A 12047-nucleotide genomic window follows, 5' to 3' on the forward strand; every position below is an offset into this window, starting at 1 on the left:
ACTGGGTGTCAGGAGGAATCAGCCTTCCTCTGTAAAGTCACACTGCTCTTAAAGGTCCAATATGCAAAATTGACTCTTGTGAACTTTAAGCCATGTTATAATGTTGCTTTGTCATTAAAAATATAGCCGAAGTTGTGTTTTGTTTCATTCGAACATGTTTGAATAACCCTTTATTATTAGTCTGTTACATCTCCAAAGCTCAAAATGCTCTGGTCCACATTGTGATGTCATGAACAGCCCCTTTAACCTTTTGTTCAGTAGAGATTGGAAATTTCAGGGCGAATGGAGTGTTTTTTGTTTCAGAAAAGAATATGCAGGAATTGTGTGTTAAACATGTGAATGAAACAAAGCACAGTTTCAAGTATGTTTGATGAAGAAACAACATAATAAATCAGAAAATAGTGTAATATGGGCCTTTTAAGCTCGAACACGGCCTGACAGTGCAGACAGTGCAAAAAGACATCCTCTGCAGACTGCATGGTTAAATGCATTGTTGATGTATTGACTTCAACGTTTTCATCTTTACTACTGGTAAGATTCTTAAGCAGATTATTCAATTCAAAACAAAATGGGCTTCTTATTTGAGTTGTCTGATTCAATAACTAAAACCAGTTTGCAACCAATCCAAAATGGGTTGATTGAATGGCTCTGTATGAAATGGTGTGTCCTTAGCTCATGGCATCCCAGGTTCATGACTGCATGGCTTAAACAATTAGGGGTTCATGTTACAGCTATTTCCCTTAAATGTAAGATGTGATTTTTTTTTTTATTCAGTTATTAGATGGGGATTATTTGATTTAACAATATAATCCTTCACATTTTAAGGATAATATTCTCTAAATGAGATTGATAATTGTGTCCATATAAGCAATTTTATATAAGTGAAATCAAGATTATACTATGAATAGAAGTTTAACCCTACAATTCTATGATATAGTGTTTTAATAAATAAATGTGTCCATAGGTAGCTAAATGTGCAATGTTTCTTCATTCTATTAATATACCTCTCACCGTTTTCTTTCTTTTTCGTTCTAAAAATAATTTAATTTTTTTTTAAAGTATTATGTTCAGCGGTAGGTAGAGTAGCCAATAAAATGTACTCAAGTAAGAGCATTGTTACTTCAACATAATATTACCCAAGTAAAAGTACAAAGTAGTGATCCAAGAAATTACTGAAGAATTTGTGAAAACTACTACTCAAGTACGACTAACTTAAAGAGGATCTCTCAGGACATCTTATTTATAATTTGAAGTTAAGGTAACTTGAAGAACAAAACCTTAAATAATGCACAAAATGTGGTATTTTCAAAGGATAGAAATGCATTTGTAAAACTACACTATACATGATGGAGCAAGAAACACAAATGTTCAAACTTGACTTACAGTGGGAAGAGGAATGAAAACTTTTACTCATGTAAGAGCGGTGTTACTTTATTAAATATATTACTCAAGTAGGGGTAAAAGTATGCTGCTAGGAAAGTACTCTGAAAAGTACAAGTTCTTTAAATAGTTACACAAGTAAATGTGAGTACTACCCACCTCTAATTATATTTGTGTGTTAAACAATACAAATGTAAATGATCTATTTTCCAAAACAAGTCACTTTGACTGCATATCTAACCTCTGCTTTGCACGGGAGCAGCTACAGCAGCTGACAAGTGAAGTTGACCTGAAGAAGACCAGCTGAGTCAGCCCCCCTGTGACGCCACACACAGCAGGGGTCTGTGATCTACGTATTTGCAGCACATAAATATGGACCCGCACTGCTCTGTTGAAATCAAACCACAACCTTCGGTGACATGACCAGAATGGAAAAAAAAGGAGTATGTAAATAAAATCCACTTTGGATTCTACAGGCTTTGATTTGGAGCAAAGTCAAAATTTTCACTTTAATTTCTTGTTGAACAATGAAGCTGAGAGCATGTGTCTTGTGGCCCCAGCTCCCGTGGCTCTGGTCTTCAGTGCTTCTGGGTTGTGTCTTTGGCTGTGTCCCCAGCAGCAGAAGTGTGCACACACATAAGCAGTGGCCACTGCTGTCTGATGCTTTGGGATCCTGGGACAAACCAGATGCCCCTCACCAGGAGTACCTTCTTGGAATAAAGCGCATCCGGAGGCTCTACTGTAACGTGGGCATTGGCTTCCATCTACAGGTGTTTCCAAATGGACAGATATCAGGCGCACATGACGAGGGCCCATACTGTAAGTATGTATGCATCCACAGTGGAGCCTATGGTAGAGGCAGGAGAGAGCGGGGCTGGTCATATGAGTGTCATTCACATCATATCTCAGGATGTGAAGAATGCATTTTGAAAAAAACAACATTGGACTAAAATCTTTTGAAACTCAATCAAATTTCACTTGTTAAAATATTTTAGGAGAAATATGTTATGTATTGTGGTGAGAGGACATCAAAAAGTAAGTTTTCAGATTTTTGTGTGTGTGTTCAAACCTTAAAGAAGATATATTGTGCATTTGTCTGCTATATAGTCATAATCTATGACACCCTTGGATCATTATGTTATATTTTGGACATTACCTTTAATTTAGTAGAGATTGACATTCCCAGGGCTGAAATTGTCCAAATGATTCTAGTGAAGGTGTATGGAGTTTAGAAACACAGTGAAGGTGGAACAGAGTGTTTTCAGTTTAAGACAATAACTCAGCGTAAATATGCAAGATTTGTTTGCTAAACCTGTGTGAATAAAACAAAACACAACTCCAGGTATGTTTTTGATGAAGATACAACATTATAGATCTGTCTGTGTAGACCCTTCCAGGTAGAAGTTTACAGGAAGCCCAGACACACTAACCAATACCTGCTGTTTGATTCACACCATCCACTGCAGCACAAACTCGGAGTGATCCGTACTCTACAACACAGAGCTCAAGTGGTGCCTACAAACACAGAGGGAAAAGTGAAGGAGGAGCAACATGTGGAGAAAGCCCTCTCTGCTTGTGGAGATCCAAAATGGGCCTTCAGTAGATCGAAGAGAGTTAAAAAACAGGACAACAGGGAATCTAAAACTAGAAGGAAAGGTGCTATCATTCCTTACATTGCGGGTGTGTCTGAAAGACTCCAGAGAATCTTCAGACAGTATGAGATACCTGTCTTTTTCAAACCCACAAACACTTTAAGACAAAAATTGGTTCACCCAAAGGACAAAACCCCAAGCCAGAAACAAAGTAATGTGTCTACTCCATTCAGTGTAGAGAAGACTGCAGTGAGCGTTACACTGGAGAAACTAATCAGCTGCTCTGGCGGGAGAGTTCCTCTGGACCCCAGTCCGTTGTACATCTCCATCTCAAAGCCACTAACCACTCCTTTGAAGACAGTGAAGTTCAGATCTTAGCCAGAGAAAAATGGTTTGAGAGAGGAGTTAAAGAATCTATTTTTGTTAGGAAAGAGAATCCTTCCTTAAACAGGAATGGAGTCTGAGACATAATCTCTCCCCCATCTACAACTCCATCCTCAGACCCAGAACAATGAGAACAATAGCAGGGTTGTTAAGGGCCAAATAGGTTAGTCTCAGCTGAAACTGGAAATAATAGCCGTTTACAGTTTCAGTGTAGTTAGCCCCTCCCCTCAGATAGATATAAGGCAGTGTCCACCAGCATTCTGATCAGAACTGAAGAAGCAGCTTGGATGAGCATCCAAACGTCTTCACTCCTACAACGATTTGTCCAGTTGACAGATTCAACTTCGTCGCCAACATTATAGATCAGAAAATAGCATCCCTTTAACCATAGACTCCATGTCATATCAGTAGGGTTAAAAATGAATCTCCATTCTAAACAATAAAAAACATGTACATTTAAATCTCCTACATGCTAAATATTTCTGAGAAGTGCATGAGCAGAGATGAGGAAGGTGAAAACAGATATTTTCTGAGCATTCAAGCCTAGTCAGCACAGTACAGGATTACTCAAACAAGCATGAAACAGTCTAAATACTCATCATGAGGGAGAGACATGGTTAAAAGTTTAACAAAGTCAGTTTTACATAACATATCTCCTTTAAAATATGAAAGATAAATAACAAAAAATGTGGCTTTAAAGCAGATCTACTGTGCATGTGTTTGCCTTATAGTTATACTCTGACACCCGTGGATCATTATATTATAATTTGCACATTTTAAATCACAATATTTATCTAAAACAACTTAATGAAAGAAACAAGTCCACTGACTTCCCCATTAGAACATTGTGGTGCCCAGTGGAAGCTGACGTCATTAAACAAAGAGGAATGTGGCTGCACCTCTGATGGTGTTGCAGATTTTTTCCTTCATTTGTACCAAAATGACTACATGATACTCCTGAATCCTACATGTATCATTGATTGAGAAAATAAAATTGGAGAAGGCACTAAGTATGCCAGTGGAAGTGAAAACAGGGTTGATGGTCAGTATGGCGTCTTGAAAATAAGTGATTTGCTAAAACATGAATCACTCCAAATACAACTTCGGTGAGTAGGGTGAGGGGAAACAACTATAACATGGTTAAAAGCTCTGAAAATTGATTTTTATTTATTTATTTTTTTTTATGAATACAAATTTGATTCTAAATTATGTAGATTAATAAAATAAAATTATATAGTTCAAATAACATATTATCTTTAAATTATACTAATTACAGCATATGGATAACAATTAGCAGGTAAAGTGACTGGAGTGAACTGTACTAATTATACACATTACGATATAGTATATGATTACTACCCACCTCTGTGAACAGTCTCTCTGTCAGATTGATGGGCAGATCAAGATAAACACAACAAAGACTGGGTGTTATGTTTGATTCTCAATTGTCCATTAAAGGCCAAATATATAATGTGGCCCAAACCCATTTTTATCACCTGAGGCCAATTTCCAAAAATTTTTTTTTTTTAATCTCCTTCCCATTTAGAAGAAGTAGCGCATGCTTTTATCTATTTTATACTAGATTTTATAATTCACTGCATGCTGATACTACAGATAATTCAAAATGCAGCTACTCCTTATGAGCACGAACATATTTGACCCTCATCCTCCTATCCCGACACTGGCTCACTGCAAAAGGGGAAGCAAATGAGTCAAAGTCAAAAATGAAAGTGAAATGTACAAAACATGTTTTCAGCAAATATTGAATAAAAGATTATCAAAAGAATAAAAGATTATCTAAATATCTTAGCAGTTAATACCCCATAGAAGTAAAATACCCCCTTCCCCTTTAAATATCAAATTGATTTTAAAATGACATTATTGTCTTTTAAAGCATTTAATGATTCAGCACCACCATTTTTCACTGACCTCCTGCTCCTATGTCCCTCCCAGAAGCCTCCACTCTGGGGAGGGAGTAGGCTGTCCCCAGAACCCTGCGGGTCACTAAAGGAGACCGGGCCTTTTCTGTGTAGGCTCTCTCCCTCTGGAGCTGTCTTCTTCCTGCTCTCGGGCAAATAACATGTCTTAATACTTTTAAGAAACACTTGATTCTGCAGTCTTGTTCATTGTACAGAAGGAAAGACCTGTACAACCTTTTTTGCACACTGCAAGGCTGGATCAAATAAAAATAATTTCATTTGTCCCTGAGGGACAATTTAAGCACATTCAGCAGTAAAATACAATAATAATAGAGAGCTTAAATAAAAGTCTCAGTGCAGCTCAACAGGTAGAGTCATCAGATCCTGTGTCAGGCCAGTAACAGACCCGAAGACATAAGTGTCCTTCCTCTGTATCCTCTGTGTCCTGCAGCATCACAGCAGCCTCCAGGAAGAGCCAGCTGAACTCTGAAGCTTAGAAGAGGCTTTCCTGTTTTGTCATTTCCTCTATTGTTTTGGTCAGTGACGAGACGGAACATTCTCTTGAAGTGTTTCCTCTGAAATGTCTTCTGCCATATTTGAGATAGACAGCCAGTTGCACTGTTATAGCTTTTCAGAGATTGCTGGTAAGCATGGCTATCTTCAAGCAGGAAAAAACTGTTCAAATCACACAATCCAAACATCTGCACTTTGAACTGTACATGGTGCCCTTCTTAGTTGGTCAAAATCCCCAAATATTGAGTAACAAAAATAAGATAGAAATGTTTTTAAAAGTGTAACAACTGTCAGTCAGCTGCAAGAACAGCTGATCACAGAAAATACACACAATTAATACATCATGCAATCTGGCAGAGGGATTACGCCACCCAGATGACTCAAAATGAGGTTACCCTCATAATCCACCCAGCACAGTGAAAACACATTGGCCGGAAGTAGAACCTAAGACCAACTAGTTACTCAGCCATTGACTTAGTACATTCACAAATACATTGCATTAAACTTATTTACTGCCAAAAAAACAGCAGCCATGACAAAGACGGCTAAAGTCTGCTGTTTCATGGCTGCTGTTTTATATAAAAGTTGAAATATCGACCAATATGGGTTTTTTCATGGCCGATGCTGATATGGATTGTTTAGAATCCAGAGGAACCGGTGGCCGATAAGCTCTGCCCATTAATTTAAATTTAGTACACACTTTTTTTAAAATTTTTTTTTACCACAAATCTGTAAGAGAGCTCTGTGGCCGTTTGTTGTGCAGGTATCTTAAACTTTATTCTTTATTCTTTAGGCAGTGGGTGAGTCAAAACATCAGCCTGTGCTGGATACTGAAGGGCGATGGCGCTAAAAAGAGCAAATGTCCACCCAATATATCTGCCAACGGATATCTGTCTCCAATTGTTTTACACCAGGGGTCGGGAACGTATGGCTCGCGAGCCAGGTGTGGCTCTTTTGATGATTGCATCTGGCTCGCGGATAAAACATAAAATATTTCCCACTTGTTTTAATCCATTCATGGATTTTCCGCTGCTCATGTCCTGTTCAGGGCTGCAGTTGCCTGCAGGAGCAGTTGTCCATTTTGTCCATTTTAATTGGATGATAATAGCATACGTTGGCCATCGCTGGGTAAACAGGTAAACGCCCCTTTCGAATCAGTGTGTTCGATCATTCGCTTAAAACTAACCCTTCGACAAAGAAGATGGCAAAAAAAAGATGAGGAGTATTGTACATTTCAGGACGAATGGACCGTTTTGCAGCTTGCCTGAATGAAATCCAGACTTTCCTTGAAATGAAAGGCCTCGAGCATCCTGAGCTAGAAGAAACTGAGTGGCTCCTCAAGTTTTACTATCTCATGGATATGACTGAACATCTGAACCAGCTCCACGTGAAAATGCAAGGCATTGGAAATACAGTGTTATCCCTTCAACAAGTCGTGTTTGCTTTTGAAAACAAGCTGGAGCTCTTTGTCATGGATCTTGAAACAGGTCATTTACTACATTTTGAAAAACAGACAATTTAAAGATGCATGCACAGTAAGTGAGCCCACTCAAAACTTTGATCTCCACCAGCTAGCTTCACATCCAGTCTCCCACAGTCGTTCAAAGCACACTTTGGAGGATTTCGTGAGCACACTCATCTTGTTAAGTTCATCACCCATCCAAACAAGTGTTAACTGAACACAGCCGACCTGATTTACATTCCTGGTGTCTCCGTCAGAGATTTTGAAGCAGAAGTGGCTGACCTGAAGGCCTCAGACATGTGGGTGAATAAGTTCAAGTCACTGAATGAAGATTTGGGAAGAATCGCACGACAGAAAGCGGACTTCGTGAGCAAGCACAAGTGGACAGAAATGAAAAAAAAAACTTCAACCCGAAGACCAGCTGATTATCAAAACTTGAAACGCGCTTCCTGTCACATCCCACACACTGCAGCATGTGAGAACTGCTGTATTGGCCATGTTTGGATCTACATATGCATGTGAGCAGTCATTCTCACATCTTCAAAAGATCAAGTCCAACCTACGATCACGTTTAACAGATGAAAGCCTCAGAGCTTGCATGAAGCTTAACCTCACCAAGGACCAACCAGACTACAAAGCATCAGCAAATCCATGCAGCACCAGAAGTCACATTAATGGTGAGTATAATAACATTATTTAAGACAGGGGTGTCCAAACCTTTCTCATTAAGGGCCACATATAAAAACACAGACAATGCTGAGGGCCGATTGAGGGCCACAGACTGGTCGCCAGTACAGTGAATACTTCAAATATGTGTGTTTATTACAAGTTAAACTGAACCACTAGACCTTTATTCATGTTTACATCCTCACAGGACACATTAAATATTTGATATGGGCTTGTTAGAGTAGATTTTCAGAAATATACAGTAAAATGTACTGTTTAAGGTAATATGGGCCAATTCACCTGGAAGCTTGAGGGCCAAGAAAAATTGGTCTGAGGGCCGTATTTGGCCCCCGGGCCACAGTTTGGACATGCCTGATTTAAAATAATAAATTCAGAGGCTTATTATACTCAGATTTAGTTGAATTCAGTCTTAAAATATATTATATGGCTCTCACTGAAATAAATTTCCAGATATTTTGCTTTCATGGCTCTTTGAGTCAAAAAGGTTTCTGAAACCTGTTTTACATTAAAGACAAGCCCAAGCCGCTTTTCCGAACTTTAACCATTAGAGATCACTTTAAATCAGCAAAGGAGAAGTTATCACTCAATCCAACATGGGCATGCCACAGGTGAAGCTGGTCCAGGAGGTAGAAACCAGGTGGAATAGCACCTTTGCCATGTTTCAAAGGATGTATGAGCAGAAGGAACCACCAGGCTCTGCCCTCGCATCCCTGACATCAACGTCCACCTTATCATCATTTAGCACTGAGGATTATGATAAATAATAATAAGTGCTTAAAGGTGTTGAGGCCATTCAACAAAGCAATAGTGGAGCTGTCTGGGGAGACCAGAGTATCAGGGTCTAAAGTCATACCCATTACAAAAATGTTCACTCATGTAATTACTGTTGAGTGTACCCAAATGGATGATGGTGTTAGAGCTACACTAGCAACCCACCTAAAAAATAATCTAAAAGAGAAAATGAGCGGCTCAGGGTGAAGTTCAACCACAGCCCTCTCCAGCCCCAAGTGATGATGACAATCTGTGGGCTTTACTGGACAGCCATGTTGTTGCTCAGCAAACCAGCCCTGCATCTGACAGTGCCACAGAAGAAATGCAAAGGTAGTGTTTGCTGACACTTGTGCTATTCATCAAGGTTATATATAGTGTACAAATTTTATGCTTTTCTATCTTGCTTTCTAGATACGTGAAGGAACAACATATTCCCAGATGCGAGGACCCCTTAAAATATTGGGAATCACATAAAATACAATATCTTAATCTGTGGAGACTGGTTCAAAAATATCTTTGTATACCGGCATCCTCTGTTCCATGTGAGAGAATTTTTTCCAAAGCTGGTGAGTCAGTGAGCCAAAGAAGATGTAGACTAAAGCTGTGGAAAAACTTATATATCTTAATAAAAACATGTGATATATAAATTGTTGTATTTCTTTTTTAAATGTTCAAAATAGAATATATCCTATTTATGACTTCTAATAAAATAGAAAATAGAGTTCTGTGTTCCCAAATCATAGGTTGTGTGCTGGTTTGCAATGGTTAAATTTGCCCACTAGAGGTCAGTGTTTCTCCAAGGCCTCAGACATGTTGAACCATTTGAGACTCAGGTGTCAATGCTTCACGAGGCTCCGCCCATCACTACTTGTATATGTAGGCCTATGTTGACAGTTTAATGTTTATTGTGTCTTAAGATAATTCCCCTTTGAGTAGAGCAGTCGAGCGATCATGAAGAAATCTATTGGTGATTACATGTCTTTGAAGTGCTTCATTCTAAACTATTTGAAATGAGTTTTAGAAAGTATAATTAAGTCGTTTATTAAGTAAACTCAAACTCATGAAAAATGGTGAAGGGTCGATGGAGGTGCATCCTGTAGAAGGCTGCGGGGTAGGGTCCTCTTGGTGAGACCTGCAGCCAGACTCTCTTGATAAATGTAGGCTTAGGTTATCCAACATGTCAGCAATGAGTGTTAATACATGTTAATACAAATGTGCTGCTTGCTACAGTGAGAACTAGAAGTCAATAGACTTATTTCTAATGTGTATTTGTGATCCTAACCCTTTGGGACAATGGATGGAAAAGAGCCTTTGGTAATAATCTTTTTTGTGTACATTCATGTTGTGTCTGTTCTTTAACTAACCAATCATCTTCTGTACTCAGTGACAAAAAACATCTTTAAATAGCCAATGACAATTACATGGCTAGAATTACAAGAACACATTCAAAAATATACTGTGGAAAAAGTAGGCTACAAGTACACCACAAATCTACTCAGTTACAATAACAAGGACTTATGGGTGTAAGTAAGTTTGTATCCCACTTGCCTGACAATGCCTGTATTCCCTGGGTAGCTCTTTTGGAGATCTCCCCAGTGTCCAGAGGGGTGGTGACTCTGTATGGGCTGAGGAGTGGCCTTTTTATCGCCATGACCACCAGAGGGAAGCTCTATGGCTCCGTAAGTACAAGTTATCAAATGATTTAATTACTCAAGTGAAGTACTTACCGGTATTAACTTTTTATTCACTATTATTGATTCACTGGGAGTAACAGAATCTTACAGCATATCGGGTCTGACAGCTGATTGTCCCCATTGAGATATTTATAATATTCTATATTTTGGGATTAAAGCGCATTTATTATGCAAAATTGAATTTTCAGAGCTTTTAACAAGTTACTCACCCCAAATTGTATTTGGAGTGATTCATGCATGTTTAAGGCAATCACTGATCTTTTCAAGATGCCATTGAAAATAAGTGCCCAACGCTCTGTACTTGCTTTGTTCTCCGATTTATTTTTTTTATTTTTTTATTTAAAACTGGCGATATGCGTAGGATTCAGCAGTGTCAGTCATTTTGGTACAAATCAAAAAATAAATAAATTCTGCAGCTTGCTAATGTGATGCACAGCTATTAATTGGAGGTGCAGACAAGCTGCTTGGCGCTTTCTTGTGATGACGTTTACAGCAACATCAGCTCCCATTGGGCACCGCAGTTTTTAAAGGCAGAAGTTGGCAGAATTGTTTCTTTTATGAAGTTGTTTTAGATGAATACTGTGATTTAAAATGTGCAAATTCCAACAGTCATCCACAGATATCATACACCATAACTATATGGCAGACACAAGCACAATAGGCCTTCTTTAAACTGCACTATTGGGCCAGAAAAGTGCACCTTTAGATTTTTTGCATTTCTTGTTCAACCATCTGAGCGCTTTTTTTTTTTTTTTTTTACAATTAATCAACAGATCTTTCTGCAACCTGTACATCAAGTGTTGGTATAACAGGCAAAAATCTCCACTTAAGAGATCAATTCAGTTACTCTTCATCTTTACAAGTCCTCTCTCTCCCTCTCATCTCAGGACCACTACCAAGCTGAATGTAACTTCAAAGAAAAACTTCTAGTCAACAACTACAACACGTATGAGTCAGCCGCACACCCGGGAATGTACATCGGCATCAGCAAAATGGGCAAGAGCAAGAGAGGCAACCGCGTCTCACCCACCATGAGCATGACACACTTTCTGCCGCGAATATGAGACCAACTGTACCAAACACATAGGTGATAAACAGACATTTTAATGTGTACCTGAAAGGCACATTTTCAGCTCTTTTTCATAGTAACAAAAAGACCAAAACTAAAACATACTGAGGTGTGTATCATAAAGAAGACATGCCAGTGGATCAGGTTCCTTCTAGAGGTATATTGCATACCTCCAATGTCCAGTGCAACTAGTGTTTTGTTTTTTTTTAATTAACAGCCATTAGGGCCGAGCCAGGAACTAGCAGACTATTGAAATTGCTTGGTTTCTTATTGTACATTGATAGAGCACCCAGAGACAGCATCATTATTGCTTCGCCCTCTAACAAACAGGAAGTTGGCCATACTGGACTGAAATGACAATATGGTTACACTTACCGGGCATTGTAACAAACTAATCCTCAGGTTTTGGACTAAATGAACTCAAAATTGGTCCACATCATCTTGGCATGGCGAATGAAATTGCAACTTCTGTAATAATTAAAGATTTTTTATGTAGCACTTCATCAAAAAAGATGCATTTTTCTAACTTTGAAAACTGTGCAACTGAGATGTTAAGTTTCCACCACAATGAGAATG

The 12047-nt window shown here is 38.6% G+C and overlaps 1 protein-coding gene across 1 annotated transcript; it reads left to right on the forward strand.

Annotated features, from left to right (window-relative positions):
* The first annotated feature begins 1907 nt into the window (after positions 1 to 1907).
* LOC117377316 (fibroblast growth factor 4A-like) lies at positions 1908 to 11466 on the forward strand. The gene is made up of 3 exons (XM_033973698.2): positions 1908 to 2199; positions 10284 to 10387; positions 11290 to 11466. Exons 1-3 carry the CDS (start codon positions 1908 to 1910, stop codon positions 11464 to 11466), a joined length of 573 nt encoding a protein of 190 aa, XP_033829589.1.
* The last annotated feature ends 581 nt before the right edge of the window (positions 11467 to 12047 follow it).

Source organism: Periophthalmus magnuspinnatus, chromosome 10, assembly GCF_009829125.3.
Source record: "Periophthalmus magnuspinnatus isolate fPerMag1 chromosome 10, fPerMag1.2.pri, whole genome shotgun sequence".
Taxonomy (NCBI): domain Eukaryota; kingdom Metazoa; phylum Chordata; class Actinopteri; order Gobiiformes; family Gobiidae; genus Periophthalmus; species Periophthalmus magnuspinnatus.

Coding starts and splice junctions, on each gene's coding strand:
- LOC117377316 (XM_033973698.2), top strand. CDS start 1,908: ATGAAGCTGAGAGCATGTGTCTTGTGGCCCCAGCTCCCGTGGCTCTGG. Junction 2,200..10,283: donor ACATGACGAGGGCCCATACT/GTAAGTATGTAT, acceptor TTCCCTGGGTAG/CTCTTTTGGAGATCTCCCCA. Junction 10,388..11,289: donor GAGGGAAGCTCTATGGCTCC/GTAAGTACAAGT, acceptor CTCTCATCTCAG/GACCACTACCAAGCTGAATG.